At 40.2% G+C, this 20,240-nt stretch overlaps 1 protein-coding gene across 4 annotated transcripts in view; it reads right to left on the minus strand.

The window, feature by feature from the left end:
* Positions 1 to 7,508: 7,508 nt before the first annotated feature.
* The window catches only part of ZFC3H1 (zinc finger C3H1-type containing), a 61,341-nt gene continuing 48,609 nt past the window's right edge, over positions 7,509 to 20,240 (minus strand). For all 4 annotated transcript variants that reach the window (XM_065558972.1, XM_005280069.5, XM_024109098.3 and 1 more), the window contains exons 28-36: positions 20,000 to 20,094; positions 18,956 to 19,066; positions 16,280 to 16,384; positions 16,008 to 16,173; positions 13,679 to 13,779; positions 12,044 to 12,145; positions 11,405 to 11,444; positions 8,583 to 8,645; positions 7,509 to 8,457 (exon numbers count right to left, since the gene is read on the minus strand). In XM_065558972.1, the coding sequence (XP_065415044.1) occupies positions 8,320 to 8,457; positions 8,583 to 8,645; positions 11,405 to 11,444; positions 12,044 to 12,145; positions 13,679 to 13,779; positions 16,008 to 16,173; positions 16,280 to 16,384; positions 18,956 to 19,066; positions 20,000 to 20,094 (921 nt within the window). In that variant the 3' untranslated portion in view covers positions 7,509 to 8,319. The remainder of the gene's footprint in view (positions 8,458 to 8,582; positions 8,646 to 11,404; positions 11,445 to 12,043; positions 12,146 to 13,678; positions 13,780 to 16,007; positions 16,174 to 16,279; positions 16,385 to 18,955; positions 19,067 to 19,999; positions 20,095 to 20,240) is intronic.

Consider the following 20,240-nt stretch of genomic DNA (forward strand, 5'->3'; position numbering starts at 1 on the left):
CATGAAGCATATCCCAGTTACGTTATATTCACTTATTACCATGTTTTTATAAAACCATATAGACTGCACGTCACTCTACTATCTGCCACTATCTTATCACATTCTCCAAACAGGATACAGCCTCTGAATATTGATCAGCACAGGGTTTGGAGTGGGCAACGAAGCTATACCCCAAGGGCATAGGTAGATACACTGCCTGGCTGCTGAGCTGCATGTCATTGCACTGGCCAAGAATCTCATCATGTCCACTAAGGCATCTATAACGAAAGCTGTTTTTAGGGTTATTTTCTAAAGGATAGACTGGAGGCCTGGATGGTCCTTGTCATCCTGGGCCTTGTGGTCATCCAACCGTAACATTGTAACTCATGAAAAGGAGCTAGTACCTACGGACACAAAGTGGTGGAGGAAGCTTCAAAATCTTCAAAATCACCTTTGCAATTTCTGTGATGGCATTTTTTGCCCCTTGCATTTTAGCTGTGTATTTATACACTTTCCTTTGTTAGGATATTCCCATTCCTTCCCAATCACTTCCTCAAGGGAAGGGTGGCAGTTGGCTAAGACCCCATCTGGATGGAGCTGCAAGGTAGATGCCAGTTTCCTCCACAATATCAAATGTGGCGGGGTGGGGGGGAAACTTTTGCTGCTTTTTGTCTTTGTTCTGCTCTGAGTCTGAAGCAGAAAGCTCACCATCCTCCTAGGATGTGGAGTCTGAGTACAAAGAGAAATATCTTTTTTTTCTTTCCCTTTTGTGTTTCCTGTGCTTTTTTGGCTATTTTGCAGAGTCCATGCATGGCTGTGGCCAAGGTGGGAGAGGGTCTCTTGCAGCCATTTTTATTGACAGCCTTTTCTCCTTTTAGATGTGGCTTCTGAGCGCCATGCCATGGCAGGGCCAGGGTCATGAGGCTGTGAAGAGGCAGGGCGTAATTTGCCTCCTGTATAGCCTATAAATGCTGCCTTGCTTACAGAATATTGCTTTGATTTAGCCCAGTGCTTGCATGACAGAGACAGGCAGAGGAGTCCCAGACAAGAGGTACTGCAGGAGCAGATATGGGTGGCTAAGACCAGCATGCTGCCAATTACCCAATCCAGAGCAGGAAGAGAAGGAAAGAATATAATTTACTTGGCTACTACCCAAAATACAAAAGAAAATAAATCTGGAAAGGAAAGGAACTAAGTACGGCAACACTTATTGCTGCCATGAGAGTAAACGTTGAGGTTGGACACAGACAAGGGCGCGTATACAGCACTGGCTATGCCGCAATGGAAAGGCAAGAACAACCTGTCTGTCAGAACCGTGGGAGATACTGGGCTGCAGAAAAGGTAGCCCTTTTTGTGCAGACCTGAGATGATTGGGGGGCGGGGTGGGGGAAGCAAGAGAAAAGGCATGGGGCAATCAAGTTTCCCTTTGTCCCTTTTCTGTAAGCCTACATCAGGGCAAAATGCTCAGTGACACTTAGTCTCCTAAGACTCACTGTGGGGGCTGCGAACTGGTGGCTACCACCACTCTTCTGGGCCATGGTCTCATTGAGGACCCAAAGTCAATAGGAGTCCTCAAACTAACACAAGCCTTAAAAAGCTTGTGAGCCCCTAACAATCATGTTTTGCCTGTTAAGGGGAGGGGAGGTGAGCAGGGCCATGTGGATTCGAGACCCCTCCTCCCATCCTCAAAAAAAAGAAAAAAAAAAAAAAAAACTTATATGAAAAGGACAGGGGGTGGGCAGTATGAGACTCATAAAAGGATGGGGATGAAATTGAAGGAGAGGAAGCAGCCATAAGCCTCTTAAGGCCTCCCATGGGGCCATAGGAGGCCCTGATAAGCACCCCTGAAGCTCACTAGTGCAGTGGTTTTCAAACTGCGGGTCACAACCCAGTACTGGGTGGCGGAATGTAAGGCACTGGGGCACGGCGGCCCTGGTCAGCACCACCGACTGGGCTGTTAAAAGTCCCGTCGGCAGTGCTGCCCGGCAAAAGCAGGCTAGTCCCTACCGGTTCCGACACTGCGCTGCATCCCAGAAGCGGACAGCAGCACATCCGGCTCCGGGGGAGAGGGGGGCACAGGACTCTACACACTGCCCCCATCCCAAGCACTGGCTCCGCACTCCCATTGGCCAGTTCCCGGCCAATGGGAGGTGGGGGGGGGAGCAGTGCCTGCAGGCAAGAGCCACGCAGAACCCCTTGTGTGCCTCTGCCTAGAAGCCAGACCTGCTGCTGGCCACTTCCAGGGCGCAGCACGGTCCACGGTGCCAGGACAGGCAGGAAGCCTGCCTTAGCACTCCCGCTGCACCGCTGATGGGGAGCCGCCCAAGGTAAGCCCACACCTGAATCCCCCCCCCCTGCTCCAGCAATGAGCCCCCCCAAACCTGGAGCCCCTTCCTGCACCCCAAACCCCTCATCCCTGGCCCCACGAGTCTGTACCCCCACCCCACAGCCCTCACCCCAACTCTCTGCCCCCCGGCCCTGAGCCCTTCTTACACCCCAAACTCCTCATCCCCAGCTCCGTTGGGTCACGGGCATCAACAATTTTCTTCAATGGAGTCGCCAGAAAAAAAGTTTGAAAACTACTACACTAGTGGAACTAGAGGGGCTCATTGTTAAAACCATTCTCACCTCAGTTGCTGTAATGCTCTGCTTTCCCATCTATCCAAATCAGCATCATTCCCCTTACACTCCTTCACTTCCTACATCCCCAAATTGAATACAAGCTCCTCCCTCTTTCAAAAACAGATTGCATCTTTGTGCTCCAATCTGTCTTATGCTCCTCCCCAGCTGTCAGTTTCATCTCCTCTCTAAGCTTCCCAACATTGCTTATACTGCTCCTTATCCCTACGATACTCTCCTTCTATTTGACATCCCCACCCTCCCTGACACCAGCAAGCGCTGAACTTGTTCTTTATCTCATCCTAAATAGTAACCTCTTTGAGATAGGGAACATCTCACTGTATTGTGTAAAATGCTGCATAAATTGTGTGCGTTACAAAAGTTTAGAAAGCATTCATGATAAAGTAGGGCCCATCTAGTGTGAGAGAGAAACCTGGCCTGCTTCAGGAAGGGAAGTTAAGAGGCTGCCCCCAGTGGCTGCTAGCTTCCTGAGACTGTTCCAGCAGAGCATGCTGGCTTATCTCCCTACGTTTAGGGAACAGATTAAAAAAGGTGTGATATTATCTAATGGAACAGAGGCTGTGTCAGGAGCAGCTGTGTAAATATTGGCTGAAACTCTATTTAGGAGGTAGCCTTGGACTCTTCTTCCCCTCCAAAGGCCATTGAGCAATCTACCTCAAGAGAGTTATAGTCTCTGATCTAAAGAACCCTCCACTCCCCACCCTCTGTTTCTTTGATGTGGTACAAGCTTTACCTTCCTTACGTGGTGAAGGAAGAACGTAGCGGAACCTGCCTGGGAGCCTTCAGTATAGCAGAGGGAAGGTTACCTAGTATAAGGAGTGGGGGGAGGGATAGCTCAGTAGTTTGAGCATTGGCCTGCTAAATCCAGGGTTGTGAGCTCAATCCCTGAGCGGGCCACGTAGGGATCTGGGGCAAAATCAATACTTGGTCCTGCTAATGAAGACAGGGGGCTGGACTCTATGACCTCTCAGGGTCCCTTCCAGCTCTATGAGATAGATATAGCTCCATATATAATTAGGGCAGTATGCTTCCCCTCCCCTCAAACAGGAATGTTTTCTCTCTCTTCCCTTAAGTCTTCAATAAAAATATTGGTAAGATAGACTGAAGCAGGAGACGGAGATGAAGGTCTTGTTCAGCGATTGGTGCATTTGCTTTTGACAGAAGAGCAGCTCTCCCAGTGATGGCAGCCTGAACAGTATTCTTTCATAAGAAATGCTGTTTTATAACTTTTTCAGCCTAAGTGTAAGGGAATCACTTACTTCAATACAACCACCAGCAGCCTTCAGTCACTTTTACACATGGACCATGCAGCTGACAGGCAAGGGCAGACATCTTAAGCAATACATGCTCCTGTTAAAGAAAATTATGTTTCTCTAATTCATTTGACCATTCCCTGTAGTTATTAGATCTCACTCAGCTGAGGTAGCATATTTTAAGAGCCTAATTAGATCCTGTTTACACCAGAGATAAAACAAAGTTAGCTAGAATCATGTTTAATAGTCCTTGCTACAGAAGTCACAGAGACCAGGCTTACCCACATTATAAAGGGGTCACTAACACTATAACATCTCTAAACCCTCTGTTATACTGAAATCACAGCATACATTGTGCTTCACTAACAGTGTTAGTACTTCTCCAGTACAAGCTATTTTAACACAGCTTGAACTATAGTACAGGCACTATAAGACATACTGTGTTGTAAGAAGCAGGACACACACTAGACCTATTCAATTGAAATTGCTTCTATAAATAAAATGTGTATTTTGAGTAGTTTGGTTTTCTCTCATGATCCAGCCATACAAATCCAGGATTTGAAATAAGTGATTGTTTTAAAACAGAGGAGATGATATTGCAGAGGATGTATTTTTATGAAGTTAACCAACCATTTCATATTTCCCTTACAAACATGAAATAGTGCATAAAAGAGGAAAATGAAGTACTAAAATCAGCTAGTACTAGATCTTAAATGCGATTGTTTAAATGGTACTTTTTATTTAGTACACCAATGTATATAGCAGGACAAGACATTAGAATTTCCATTTCTCATGAAAACACTGAAGCCTTCAAGGGTGAGAGAAATTCTCCAACACTACCCAAGGCATTTTTCTTTGCGCCTGGCCAGAGAAAATTCACATGAGCTTGTGCTGCTCTAAAAGATATCCATCTTCCTCGTCATTGCTTCTCTAATTTTAATGAGAATTACTTAAAGTTACAAGTGTGTTAAGCCAACTAGAACTGGGCCAAGATGCAATTTATACACCAGAACTATAAATTAAAACAGTAAGAATTACAGATGACCAGAAGGGAGACAGTCAGTCAACTTTAAGCAGCATATCTCCAACTAGATAAAGAAACCTTTAAGGCAGAGTACATCATTTCTTGAGGAAGATTTAAAACTTAAAAAAAAGTTTCTTTGGACTCAGAGTGAGCCAAATGGCTTTCTGCTACACAGATACAGAACAGTGATATCAAAAAGGTAACAAAACACGGACAATAAGTATCTGTCGTGCCGAAGAACATGAGCACTCATACAGTCCAAAATCTGTAACTTTCATAGTAATGAACAATACTTTTAATAAGATTAGAGAGTAGCAGCGTTGTGCTGAATTATGTATTGATAATAATGTTCATGTCCCCCACACAGATTTCTCTGCTTCCCCACAGAAAAATGGCTTCTGAGGGGGGAGTAAAGGGAAGCCCCCAAGAGCAGTCACGCCCCTCCCCAGCAGCACAGGCAGGTCGGCTTAGGCACCCGGAGCAGCCAATAGAGACGTAAATCACCACCAGCAGTAGGTGAAGGCATGGGCAGTCGTGTGTGCGAGACAGACACACACAGTCCCTCTCACTATTGTAGCATGCTGGGGCAGGGCTTCAGGGTATGTCTGAGAAGGTAGGCGTGATGCAGGCTGTCCCTTCAGGCAGAGCAAAATGTAGCAGCCTGCCTGCTTAGTGAATTGTTCCCATTGTCTTTGTGCATTTCCCCAGGGGTATAAAACAGGTGTAAAAATGTTAAGTCTCCTTTACATGGCCAGAATGGTGTAAAGGACAGTATGGCCTTATAAATGCTTATGGTGCTTTAGTCATTAGAACTGGTCTAAATTTTTGGACTGAAAAATGTATCAATGTGCTCCATGAACTGTTTACTACGGACCTTTTTGGAGATGGTTAATAGCCAATATAAATTGTGAGTTTGATTCCCCGGCCCTCATTTGCTCTTCAGTTGCCTCTGATGTAACACTGAGCATATTTTATATATACATTTGCTGACTAATAGCTAGAAATAAAGGGTCAAGCCTAGCTATATTACTATTGGGCAAGGGGGGTTGGGGATTTCCTCCAATGTTCCCCACTCCCATTCTCCATCCATTGTATTGTAGTTTAAATAAATTATCTAATTGATTGAAACCAGCGTGATCATAGTGTGTTATTTTGACAAATAAAATATGCAGAATTTAAAAATATTGTGCACAGAATTTAATTTTTTGGCGCAGAACTCCCCCATTAGTAGTGTTTCCCTGAAATAGGGCATACATAAAAATGCCATGGATGCTTTCATTCATTAATGAAGTTTTAAATGCATTTTGGAAAAATAGTTATGTAGCACATGCTAAAATCTTTCATACTGAGGCTTTTTATATTTTGAACAGAACAAAACATTGATTGTATTTTAATTTCCTACAGTGTGTTGTCTACATCAGATTCATTCAAAACTAAATAATTTTGAGCACTTCTGACATTGTCTAACTAAAATAGAGCTTGGATTTATTGTTAGATTTTTTTTCTGATGCTGCCTTGCCAAAACAATAAATGCAATAACCAGTTTTTATGAATGGGCAATTATTTGAAGTTTTACTTGTTTCTACAAATCAGGTGTATAACTATGTGGAAGAACACAATCTTTCCCTGTTGCCCTGGCTTAGGGCTGGCATTTTTTCCACTTAAAGCAAGATTACCTTGGCACATCCAAGAATCACAAACTTCAAGAAAAAAATAATTGTTAATGAACTGATGTCATGAACCACCTCTCCTCATTTCCAAATTTGAGGCTTACCTAACCCTCCCATTTGTGATCAAATCATCTCTGTGGCACCTGTATAAATTATTTCTATGGAAAGATAATAGTACAGGAGTGGCCAATCTTACTGACCCTCTGAGCTACATAAAATAATCTTCAGAAGTTTGAGAGTCTCAAGACACGCACAACCTGCCCTGCGGGCTGGCACCTGCCAGGGTGCAGGGCTTCTGCCACAATGCACCCCTGCAAGGCTAAAGCCATTAGACTCACCCCTCCTCCCCCCGCAGGGCAGAAGCCCCTAGTCCCACCACCCCTGTCACAGGGCAGAACCCCCGAGGCACCACCCCCACCCCCCGCCCAGTCTGGTAGGGGGAGAATGGGGAGGTGTGTGCAGGGCTCTACAAGCCGCACTTTAACTGTGAAAGAGCCACATGCAGCTCACGAGCCACAGTTTGGACACACCTATAATAGTATATAGCTGTGTAATTTGATTTGGCACATGGATGCAAGGGAGGGAGCTAGCACCACGTGACCAACCACTTCCAGCAAATGCTTGTCAGTTCACTGGATTGGCAGAGATATCCCATGTTGTAGTGTATGTCAGGAGGCCCTTTCTCCATGTCCCATATAATTAAAGGGTAGAATTATGGAATTTAAAAATGCCAGTTTCTATGATGCAGTATCTTGTACTTTCCAGAGCTGGAGTAAGTGCTGTTAGTGGTGACTGTCAAAACATGACTACGTGTTTGTACCTGTGGCAGAAGGAGGAAAGACCTTTTGTGGATATGAAAAATACTTCCCAGTCACAAGAACTGTGACTATCTCAATCCCATTTTCATGTGATTAATAGAGAACAAATAATAAAGACAACAGCTTTCTTAAAAGTTAACTTATATTCAAAATATCTTTGTATAAACAACTAATACTACAGAGTAGTATCTTAATACAAAACAGTTCAATATTAACTGTTCTTTAAACTGTTAAACTTTATTATAAATTAAAATTTCTTTACAAAAAAATTGCACATAATAATTGACCACTCTTATTTCTGATGCACTGGCATTTGCAATAGTTTCTTTAATCTTCAAGTTTAATAGTCTCTGCCATGAGTCCAGAATGCAGAAAGGGCAGTAAACAACCCTCTTAGAGCCTTCAAGTGCTAGAAGCATACTTGTGGCCCTGGCAGTTACGCTTTCCTTAAGAGCGGCTGCTTTTGTTTTAAATCCTGTAATGAAAAAAAATCTCAAAAAGGTTTAAAAAAGGAAAAAACCAAGTGGACTGCTTGCTTTTTACTGTAAACACAGTCCAGTACTTAACCCCAAACACAGATCTCTCAGGCATCAGCGAGAGTGTCAAGTGAATCAGGAACAGCACAAGATAAAGAAAAAGGAAAATAAAAGGAAAACATAAAAAAAATAATGTCTGTCATTTTGATTAACTATACTTACGTACATGATGTTATGAGATTCTGGCAGGGCCCAGAAGCAGGCCAAACAGGGAGTTCAATTATCCAGAGAGAGGAGGGTCATGTTAATTGTTTCCAGGTTCAAGGAAAGCAGATTGGAGACTTGATATGCTCAGCAATGCTCATCTGCCTGACACAGAGCTTAGGCATGGATCAGCCTGAAGAATCATTCAAATGATTTTGGCATTTAATAGGACTTAGGACTGACTGCACCCAGCGTTCAGTGATTCTTGCTTTCTGTTCTGTAAGTGTTTAAATTTAAAAGCTCATCTAGGCTGACTCCAACCTCTTGGCACTTGGAAACTAGTTTTCTCAGGTTATCAGTTTTACCTCCTCCTGATGCTTCAAACAAGAGTTGCTGTAAGAGATGGGGAAGCAGATATAAGATTTAACCAGAGCTTGAGCATCACCACATCTATGGATATGGGATATGCAGAAAATTTATATGAAACCGCAAAGTGAAACATAAGGAGAAAACATTACATCTTTCCACAGTGTTGCACATAGAGGTAACTTCTGAAAGGCTCTCTGATATAAATGATGGACCTGTAAAATAAAAAATAAATACCAAGATAATGCTACTCAGTGTATTCAGAAAATAATACAAACATTTAAAGCACATAGAACTGTCTCAATAAGATTTCTGTGTACAAAAAACAATCTTATAAGAAAATGTAGGTTGCAAACTCAAGCAGTCAGAAGTTAGGAAATGCCAGATTTAAGCCTGCCTGTGCTTTAATTCTGATCCTTGAGTGCACATTAGTATGATTAATTACATGATTAAATGCTATTTTTTCCATAAAACCCCTGCCTCTGTCATTTCACAGGAGACATAATGCTCAGGGAATGAAGCAGATGTTCAATATCTTTTTCTCCTCATCATTCAAAGTGTGGCCCCATGTCTTGCTTACTACATACCCTCCAAATCCAGCACTGCATACAGAATTAACTGCCTCATGGGCTTTTGTGTATGACATTCATCATTATATTATCTTGGTCTCAAACATTAATGCATTTACTTTCACAACTCCCCTGTGACAAAGAACATTATTATTCCCATTTTATAGATAGGAAATGGAGGAACAGGGAGATTAAGGCAAAGTTTATGAAAGTCCCCACCAATTTGGGGTGTCTGAGTGACTGAGCCTCAAACTGAAACACCTAATCCATTTCTTGAGATTATGTTGCACTTTTAGAGCAGGCTATGTTCAAATCACTGTACAGACATCAATTCTCAGAACAACCCTGGGAGGCAGATGGATAAGCATTATTCCCATTTCACGGGAAGGGATTCTCTGTCTAAGTGCCATGTCAGAGGGAATCAGTGGCAGAACCAGAATCAGAATTCAGGACCTCCCAATTCCCAACCCTGTGCTCATTCCTCTAGTCTAGACTCTCCTGTTTTACTGCCAGAGGTACTGAGCAGTCACAGGTCTCAATGACTTCAGTTGCAGTTACAAGTCCTCAGCATTTCTGAAATTCAGGAGCCAGATGTCTTAAGCTGAGCACCCAGAAAGCAACAAATAATTAGTGGTTTATGAGATGTTGGGCAAATCAGAAATTTGTTGCAGAAGCAAAGGTGGGACAAAGCATTCAACTGTCTTAACTCCAAGCCTATCCTTGCTCTTCCTGCAGAACCCTGCCTCCTTTTCTACATTTTTTGAAGTTCTAGTGCGAATGAGGCAGGAGTCCTACTGTCTTATTTCACTGTGCAACCTTGATTCACGCCCTGAGAACTGTCCATCTTGTAAACTGAATGAGACAAGGTCTTGTGGAACAAAGATAGGCTGTGACCATGCCATTAAAGACTGCATCATAATGCATGCAAGGAGGCAGGAATTAAAGTTGCCTGAGCAACCCTAAAAGTTAGGCAATACCAGAATTAAGTGCTTGACTTTACAGCCTGAATGACTATTTAACATAGGCTTTTCCTAAATATTTCCCAGTATTTTTTTTTTAAAAGAGGCAAAAACAAATTCTATTATGTGCAATTAACAATCCCTATGACATACATTCTGAACCCCAAACCCTTGGCAAGGCTGCATAAACTCAACTTCAGTGAAAGAAATACCAACATGATAGCTGGAAGTAGGAAACTGCTGTTATCCTCAGAGGACAAGCTCAGGATTATGACAAAACAGAATGAAACCTTGGGTTTACATATGCAGAAGCAGTTCCATTTTACAGACAGCATACCCAAGGAGAAATATTTGTCTTTCAGAAAGAGTGCCAATCTTGCTAAGCGGCTGCGACTCAGTCTGCAGTATTAGAGATCTGAGTTCTATTCCCAGTTTGTGTAACCTGTGAGGTCTTGCACAATAAAAAGTTCTGAGTACAAAATTAGCACCAGTTAGAAGAAACATAAGTCTAGAACTCATGGCTTCCTGGTCCTCCAACACAGTGCATCTTTCCATGATCAAACAGTGTTTTGTTGGGGGCAACAGCAACTAGAGCAGGATCAATTCTGCCTGTGTCCCATCCAGAAGTTCCATCCTCTTTGAGAGCTGCTGTAATGAAATGCTAGGGAGGGTGCATGAGCAGTGCGATTGGACTATTAAAAAGTATTTTTGGCCAACCATATAGCAAGCCTGCACAAGTTGATGTCATTTCTCAGTATGTTTGGATGTAATGTGATAATTTTTTGATCCGATGTGGCATTTACTTCCAAATTTCAGGGAATATTGAAAATCAAAAAAACGGGGAAGTGCAGGGGGACCACAGACCTCCTGGCCTTTGGTTAGCAGACTCAGAAACTTTAAACAGGTCTATATGGGTATGTCTACACTGCAATTAGATACCTGTAGCTGGCCCATGCCAGCTGACTCTGGCTCGCAGGGCGCAGGCTAAAGGGCTGTTTTATTGCAGTGTAGACATTTGGGCTCGCTCTGGAACCCTCCCATCTTCCAGGGTCCTAGAGCCCAGGCTCCATCCCAAACCTGAACATCTACATTGCAATTAAACAGCCCCTTAGCCCAAGCCCCAGTCAGCTGGCACTGGCTAGCTGTGGGATTTTAATTATAGTGTAGATATACCCTGTCTATAGGCCAAAGAACCAGTTGATGGCATAACAATACACACCCATCTCAGATCTGGCCATCCTCCCAAGAGTATAATATGTTGATAAAATGAGCTGCCAAAAATATTTCTTGTATTTGAAATATCTGTTTCTGGTTTATGTCCAGAACATTTCAAGTACCCCAAAATCTTAATTTTATAAAATGAACTATGCTCTGGGTGCAACCAGGTACACTGATAGTTTCATAGAATTTTCTTTGTTAAAACGATCAGTTGCAATGTTGACTTACCTCTCTCTGTCCCTTTAGAAAGCACTCGGCAGCAATGGCTCTGAGAAAAATAAATAAATAAAAATAATTTATCCATGCATGGAATTAAATGCCATTACTGGCAGAATACTGATTGTGGGATGGGATTACAAACGCCCTGAAAGTAACAGACTAACTTCCAATGATGATAATCTATAGCGAAAAGGGAAAAAAAAAAAAAAAAAAGTAGCCATTTTTTAAAGCAACCTTACATGAGCAAGACATTTCAGTGGTTCCCCATTATGAACAAACACTGAAGAAAATGATCAGTTGAGCATCACTGGATAATGGAGATTATTGCTATTGTGATATACAAAAGGGAGGGTAGAGAGGAGGAGGAGACAGAAGTCAATAATTTAATAATTAAAATACATTTTCTATATTTATCCAAACAATAATTGCCTATATATTTTTTCCTACATGGAAACTAAATGACTCATTTTACATTAAAACTGTCAGTACCTCTGCTTGTCTCAACCAAATGTTGGAATTCTAAAAATAATGAAAAAAAGCCTTCCAGTATAAATCCAATTTGAAGGACATTTCAGATTTACCTTTGTGATGCAAACCTTATAAACAAAAGTAATATCTATGAAAACAGGTTTATGATTGTTGCATTACATTTTCCAGATGGCCAGGCATGTTGGGATATTATATGTAAACATCTTGGCTTGCAGTTTCAGTATCTGAACATTGTTCTCTTCCCAAAGTTGTTGAAGCAGCCTGTAAAGGACATTCAAGGGAAATAAGTACAGCTCTGATCATAAGGAATAAAAAAAATATATTAAAAGATACAACCACATTGATCTAAGGTATGATGCACTTATGTGCATAGTGACACCACCAATTTTTAGGTCAGCTGAAAAAAAGTTATTGAAGGCAATCGTTTAGAGAATCACAACAAAGTGTGTGGTCAGAGATACATAAAGCATGCTCTTGGTGCACTATGAGGTCAGAGGTCAAAATTCTAGTCTTCAGCATGTGTGAGGAGGGTATACATCTCTAAGAAGAGTGGTATGCTAAAGAGCTCCAAATGGCACTACAGTTTTATATGTTGACATGTCTAGGAACTAACAGCATGAAATCAGATCTCTCTATATCCAATCTGTAAATACAGATATTCCTAGCAGAGGATACAAGTTCTACATAGGTAGCAAACATTTCTAGTAAGTGCATCCTAACAGTACCATTATAAACAGGTTTTGGTTAGGAATTTATTTCTTGGCTGAAAAAAATAAAATAAAATAAATACAGCCATTTAATCTTGTGCGTCATTTAAAAAAAATATTAAAAGATTTCAGGCCACTGATCCATAACAAGGAAAAGGGAGAGCTCTGCGATTTCTCAGTCTATAAAATAAGAAGCTGACCATTTGAGCTATAGATGTACATGACAAATAATAATGTCTTTTTTAGAGCTATGCCCAGTCTGAGTAAATATGCATTTTAAAACATTTCATAAATATGAATCATTCCCATCTGTTGCATCAACTGAAAATTCTTATAAACAAAAAGAAGAAATTAAAGACAACTTCTTAATTTGTCTTTATTTAAAAAAATAAAAAAATAAAAGGCTGAACAAATTTTAAGTTAAGGTTCAAACTAGCCCTACCACACTAACATATCTACATATTCTTTGTCTTCTGTTGAACATTTTGAATAGACAGTGATTGTATGTCTTAAAAAAAAAAAAATTAACTCTTCCCTACTGTTTCTCTACTCACCCCAAATCAAAAGAGTCTGGAGCTTCTGACCACACACCCCAGATAGCACTATGAAAGTTACCAATAATTCTTGCAAGTCACCTTTTAACCCTTCTGTAGATGGAACAGAATTCTGTCAGGCATTGGGAAACAACTGGTAAGATGCCAAAATGCCAGGGTGTTCTTCGGCAGGATGCAGCAAAGGAGTACTTGCAGTTTATTAACTTGTCCCCTTTTCAAACTCCTACATTTACTGGTCACCACAACACTTGTCTTTATTCTCTCTCTTCTATTATATTAAAAGATGTTCATACCAAGGATTTATTTTAGAGGAGTTTTACTTGTATTCTAGCCGATACATGGATATACTGAACCTGAACCTCTGCTTTTGCTAGACTCTTATACAAAGAACTTTTTCCAAGTTTTTTTTTTTTTTTTTGGGGGGGGGGGGGGGGTGTTAAAAATACATTGAATTCCCAACTGCAACCATGTGAACTAGTCTTAAGATATATAGAACTGGTCAGCAATATACACCCTTAAGTTTATTTTCCTACCTTAGTGCAAGTCCAGGATTGGTAGGCATAGAAGAGCAAAACCGTTCCAAGGTTTTGGAATGTTGAGACTTTGGAACACAGCTCAAATAAAAGAAAATTACCTGTAAAATTCAAAGATAAAAGTGAATCCAATTTAAAAGGATATGAATTCTAGTTGCCTGTAATTTTGATGAGAAATATAATGATTGGAACATGAATCTTAATCTTAACAGTAATTATTTCAGAGATACAATTACTATATTTTGCCTAGAAGTTTAAAAATTAAACTGAACAAAATTTCAAGTCCATTAGAGTAAAGCTTCCTCCAGCAAGAAATTTGGTTCTCAGATTAGCTAAGTCACAATTACTATTGTAAAAAATTAATAAAACTCAAATAGCTGATGCTCAAGATGAGGATTCTTTCAGCTTAAGCTTCATGGGTAAAATTTTCAAAAGCAGCTACATTACTCTGGCACTTTTGAAATTTTTACCATATGTATATAATACTTTAATTGGGAAAGAAGATAAAGACAAACACACCCATCTAGCAGGATTTCCATTCAAATTTAGCATCTTCTGTCATAACTGTATAAATACAATTTTGAACAATTTTCTCAATGTCCTTCACAGCAACAGCACAGGGTGCTCTACAATTAAACAATAAGGCCATATACTTAGCTGGTGTAATTAGTCATAGTCCTGTTGAAGTCAGTGAACTATACCAATTTACACTAACCAAGTAAACATATGAAATCTCTTACTGCACGGGGAAGGAGATGGCATGGAATTGTTTAATTACTAGATAGTAAGTAATACATTAGTATATAGTGTTATTCAGCCAAAAATTCCTTATACTTTCACTTCATAGACACGCATGCCTTAATGCAGTACACCGGGGTGGTAACCCATGGCTCCAGAGCCACATGAGGCTCTTCAGAAGTTAATATGCGGCTCCTTGTATAGGCACCGACTCTGGGACTGGAGCTACAGATGCCAACTTTCCAATGTGCTGGGGGGTGCTCACTGCTCAACCCCTGGCTCTGCCAGAAGCCCTGCCCCCACTCCACCCCTTCCCGCCCTCTCCCCTGCCGTGCCTTCGCTCCTCCCCACTCTTCCCCAGAGCCTCCTGCACGCCACAAAACAGCTGATCGGGAGGTGCTGATCAGTGGGGTTGACAGTGGGAGGGAGGCGCTGGGAGCGGGGGGTGGGGGGAGAGAAAAGAGAGCTGATGGGGGGCTACTGACATATTACTGTGGCTCTTTGGCAATGTACATTGGTAAATTCTGGCTCCTTCTCAGGCTCAGGTTGGCCACCCCTGCAGTACACCATCAAATCACTTGTTCTGTCCTGAAACAGTTCTGAAGGAAGCATTCCAGATAGTTATTTAGGTGGAATTGCTCTCTGAGTGCTCCTGGTTCTTCTATCTTGCTGATCATTCCTTAAGCATATTTCAGGGACTCTTACTCTCTCCTTTTTTGTTGCTATGCCTTGAGATTTTGCGCTGGCTCCTCCTTTTACACTTGGACCTTATCCACTCCCATAAATTTTAACTACCACCTCTACGTATATAATTCCCAAAACTACCTCTTCACACTCATTTATCTTCAACAATCTCTGACATCCCATCTTGGATGTCTTGTTGCCACTCCACACACCCTCCAAAATGGTCTATACCTCCTAATTTTGCTGAACCACCCCCTTAAAAAAATTAAGTTACAACTCCAGTACCCTTCCCATATCCCACTATCACAGCCACCCTCTTTGTAGACTTTTTCCACTGTACACCATGAAGTCTCTCCTTCCTCTCATGACCAAAACAGAAACAAAATACACCCTCTCTTTTCCTCTCTGCAAACACACACATCCACTCTAATCAAATCTTGCCTTAACTACTATAACTTTCTCTTTAGTCTTATCCTCTTATCTCCCCAATGTATTTAAAAATTTCTTTGCTGATGTGATATTGCTGTCTTGTTGGTGTAGAGCAACTTCTTCCTTGAATCTCTTCACTTTTTGTGTCTCATGGCATTTAATTCCAGCTCAACCTCACCTTTAAGAACGCATATAATCTTGTTATCAACAATATTTCTGTTCTAATTTCTTCCTTCTCCTACCACTCTTCCAAACATTTTTTTCCATTTATCTTTATGCCCTCTATGCTCAGAACAGTCTTCCTTGTTCACTGCTTATTCACTGTCCTTCGTAAATTCACATTTTTTAAGAAACTGGGAAATGCTAAGAGAAAATATAAGCTTGGGGTGCTCTAATGCAATAAATTACTTAAGAACATTTGCTAACAGGTCATTAGCAATACACATTGAACATACAATTGGTTACTGAAAATTCTTACCCTATTATGAAACTCATAATTGGTCCAGTAATCAGCAGTGCTAAAAGGAATAGGGTATCGGGTGGGGACTGTAACTAGACATCTGTTCACTAGATCAGTAAAAAGCTTGAATTCTTGAACTTTATTGTTGGATCCAACAACTTTGCTATTGAGAAAAACAAGGTAACTGCAAAACAAACAAACAAACAAAAGAAAACCAAATTGACACTTCCAAAGGCCTTAATTTTACAACTGTGAAATTAGGTAGCTTTCCCCCCTTCATTTAAACTTACTCCATCCAAATGTTCTGCACTGTTTCCTGTTGCATCACTGCTCCTAGAGCTGCTTCATAAGCATCCAATGCTTCACCAACACTTGCATGAAGAGACTGACATAAACTGTTTGTTTTAAAAGTTAAAAACAACATTATGCCTTAGTGGGTTTGCTCTTATCTTCTTTATTTAATATACAAGATAAGGACAATGCAGAGTTTAACATTTCACAAAGGCAGAAGTGAAATCATTAATGCTGCTAAAATAAGCCCAATTTCAATTTTATCAGTCATAATTTATAAAATGACTAATCTTACAGCAGTTAATGAATAATAGTTTGTAAACTAAGTAGGTATTTATAATGCATTTAAATAAAGATTAAAAGTTTCTCTTACCTGTACATTTCTACTCTTGAAAAGTACCTTTCTTTCTGTGTTCTCTGACTGCTGCAGACTGGAGACAGGTGACCAGAGCTTCCCTCTGGAAAGCTCCAGAACAATAAAATTCCAAAAGGTATAATTAAATGTACACTTGAGAATATCAGACTGATTGCTAGTTAAACACTAAAGGTTCAGAAACAAAACTGACGGGGAAATGGTAAACAGCAAATATATTGACACCCTCCCCCAAGAATTGCAAGAAAAACAAATAATGACAAACAATGGCTCAATAAACATTTAATATTGTTTTTCTGCTCCCGGAAGAAGGGGAGTATTAGACTGATGGATGGAACTTTTCCAAGAATAGAGATTAACAGATCAGACATTTCTGCCAGACACTCATCCACCAATTTATACTTAAGGGTTTAGCTAGGAGTTTGCAAAGGAGAAGTCTTTGGCTAAGTAGGTTATAAGAAAAAAAAATGCATCCAGAAACTGAAAAAAAAGAGTATAGAAATGAAATATAGCTAGATAGCTAAATGAGCCCTCTGCCATAGGATGGAGACTGATGATGTCAAAGGCAGCACAGTGGATAACCAAAGGCCATGTGTATAGTACTTGGAGAAGGTGTGAACAAAGGCCCAAGTCACTAGTCACAAACTAGTCTTTCCAAGTAAATGTTGCTGCTCCTTGAGCCTTTCAGGTTTTGGTATTTCCACTTTGTGTGATTGTATAAGACAGCAATGAACCTGGCAAGATGAACTTTGAAATATTTGTCCTTTGCACCTGACAAGGAAAGAGAGACACCTGCTGACTTCCTGAGTCCATCCATCCTTTTGAAGATTTGTTTCACTGCTCAGCAGGGCATAGCTAAAGATGCTGTACTGCTCAACTTTATTAAAAAGGCTGATAAAGCTCAATGATTCTCCTTGCTGAAAGTATTATTCTCTGAAACATCGATCATGGATAGGAAATAAGATCTAGACTCATATGAATGGATAGTCTGTGACTACATGATGTACAAGGTTTCTAAAATGGGTGTTTCCTAATCTTGGCAGGCATGGATTGTTTTTATGATTCAAGAAGCTAAAAACGTACATGTGGAATGCAAGACTAAGCTCACTGTCCAGACAGTAAGTTATCCATAGGTGCTTGATGAATCGTCAGTATACTTATTCCTAGTGCCAAAGGGGCTGTATTGTCCTGAATAAACTTCAGGATATATTGAATCCTGGTGCATATTAGTTGTAACCTCACACACTGTTCTTTTTTGCATGTTATTTATTATTTGTATCGTACAATGAGGCCTCTACTAGTTTCTGAGAGAGATGCAAAGTTCCTTCTCCAAACAGATTACCATCTAATCTGAAACAATGCAACAAATGCAGCTAGGTAAAACAGCAGAAGTACGTTTTGAGAGGAGGGTTTTTATCTTTGCTGGCTTCAAAGAAACCTTCCACCAAATAAGTAAGCATTCATTTGGAGAGTTATTCCTGGCTCAGCCTCTCTATTCAAAAAGCCATGCAGTCAATCATGGAGATGGCATAAAACCAGACCATGAAGTAGGCTTCTTACATGACAGCACAAGAGAATATCCCAATAACATCGCCTATACTAAAAGAAGGGTCCTCTTTGGCTGTTTGGGTGTTATCATGACAACTAGTATTGTCTCCTGGAAAATCTTTAATATCCTTGCTTTCAGACGGAACAGTAGAAAAAACAAAATAGACCAAAAGTGCATGACTGGAATCTGTACACCTTTACACATCACTTTCTTCTTGAGGAAAACCATGACCGTGGCATTTTCCCTTGTTGAGAAGAGTTCCGTCTCTGGAAGTCCCAACTTTTAGAACATGCATGTCCTTACTGTAGGAAGACTGGACCATCGAGGGTGGATAAAAAGAATACTGAAGAACTAAGCAAAGCCAAAATAGAGAAATGGGAAAAACCTAGAACGAGAAGTAGAGATAGATAAAAGAGAGAAATGAAGAAAAGTTTAAGAGAAAAAAAAAAAAAAGGCAAGCCACTGGCAATTTTGGTAAAGATAAGCCACAGTCACTGTCCTGGCTCAGCAAGGACAGAACCTCTGGAACTCCTGCCAAGCGTGAGTCTTTGATGACATCCTCATTTACAGCTCCATAAATCCATCTCTGTTCTGCAGCAGCCAGGGAAGCATCTAGAAGGACTGGTGGATTAGTCATTCAAAGAATCCAATGTAATACACACTTAAATATGTAAAATGTACTCAAACAAATTAGAAAATCCACTGTTTACTCAGACCCAGTGTTCATGTCTCAGAGGCTATAAAAATTCTCACCAGTAGATTTGCCACAAAAATGGGACTTGCTGGTTTAAAATATCATCTGTAAGATGTCCTTTATACAAAGGTGATGTAAATTCAATCGGCATTGGAAAATTCAAGAGATACCTAAAATAAAAATATGCACATACTTGAACATGAACTGCTTCACTATATATAGAAATAATACTGGCCAGACAAATATTTACTGATATACTTTAGAAATGCAATTAACATCTCACATTCAAAATAGATAAGGTGTACCTAGCATCAGCTTTCTAAAAATATTACTTAGCTACTTAGATTTGATAAGCCTATTTTAAAAATCATCCTTTTTTCTTTTTATTCTGCACCAAGAAAGATACTAGACTATATAAAAACTGCAAACAATGAGCTTCTTTATATCTGTTCTTGATGCAGACATACGTTTCCTTTTTCACATTATATGTACATCAACCCTTTACAACTGAAAATTATCTACCTTTGATCAGCTTGTGGAAAAAATAAAAATTGCATTATCACCATTAAGCTGACAGTATATAAAAAAAGTGAAATTCAAGTTTATTTGATTTGAATGGAGCTAGTCTTGTGCTTAAAGTTACGCGCATAACTGGATTAGGGCTTTATGCAGGTACCTAAATATAGATTTTGGAGTGTAATTTTAGGCACGCCACTTTAAAAATTTTGGCCAAAATATTCAACATATTTCTATTCCTCATCCCAAAAAGCAAGGAAATGAAAACACCAGCAGATGTTAAAATAAACTAAGACCAATTTAACTGTAAAGTGCCTTGCACTGCTCAGAATAAATCAACAGAAATGACATGGTCAAATAAGGAGAGTGCAAACCTTAGAACAGTGCACAATCTAATGGATTGCAAAACGTAGACACAATGCAAGTTAAAAATGGAGTTTTAACAACTCTAGATTGCCTTACTTTTGTGGGAAAGAGTCCTGCTGTTAGTTTTGCAATTTTAATAAAATCAGATACTTTACAATTTATTATATTATGACACCATAATTATACCAGTACGAACTAAAGAACGCCTTCTCCAATCCTACCGTAACAGATCCATGGGACTGTGTTCCTGACATACATTCTCAAAGAAAGCTGCGACAAATTCTTGCAACAATGGAGGAATACTGTCTGCCCTTTTCTGTTTTAAAAGTAAATTAGACATTACGTAAGACTTCTCTCAACCTACAGCACACAAGTTAAAAAATACATTAAACTATTTCTTAAAGGAGTACTTTCCCTTGAATCTTTCAAGGAGCAATATAATTAAATTATATCAAAGGGCGG

Source organism: Chrysemys picta, chromosome 1, assembly GCF_011386835.1.
Source record: "Chrysemys picta bellii isolate R12L10 chromosome 1, ASM1138683v2, whole genome shotgun sequence".
Taxonomy (NCBI): Eukaryota; Metazoa; Chordata; order Testudines; family Emydidae; genus Chrysemys; species Chrysemys picta.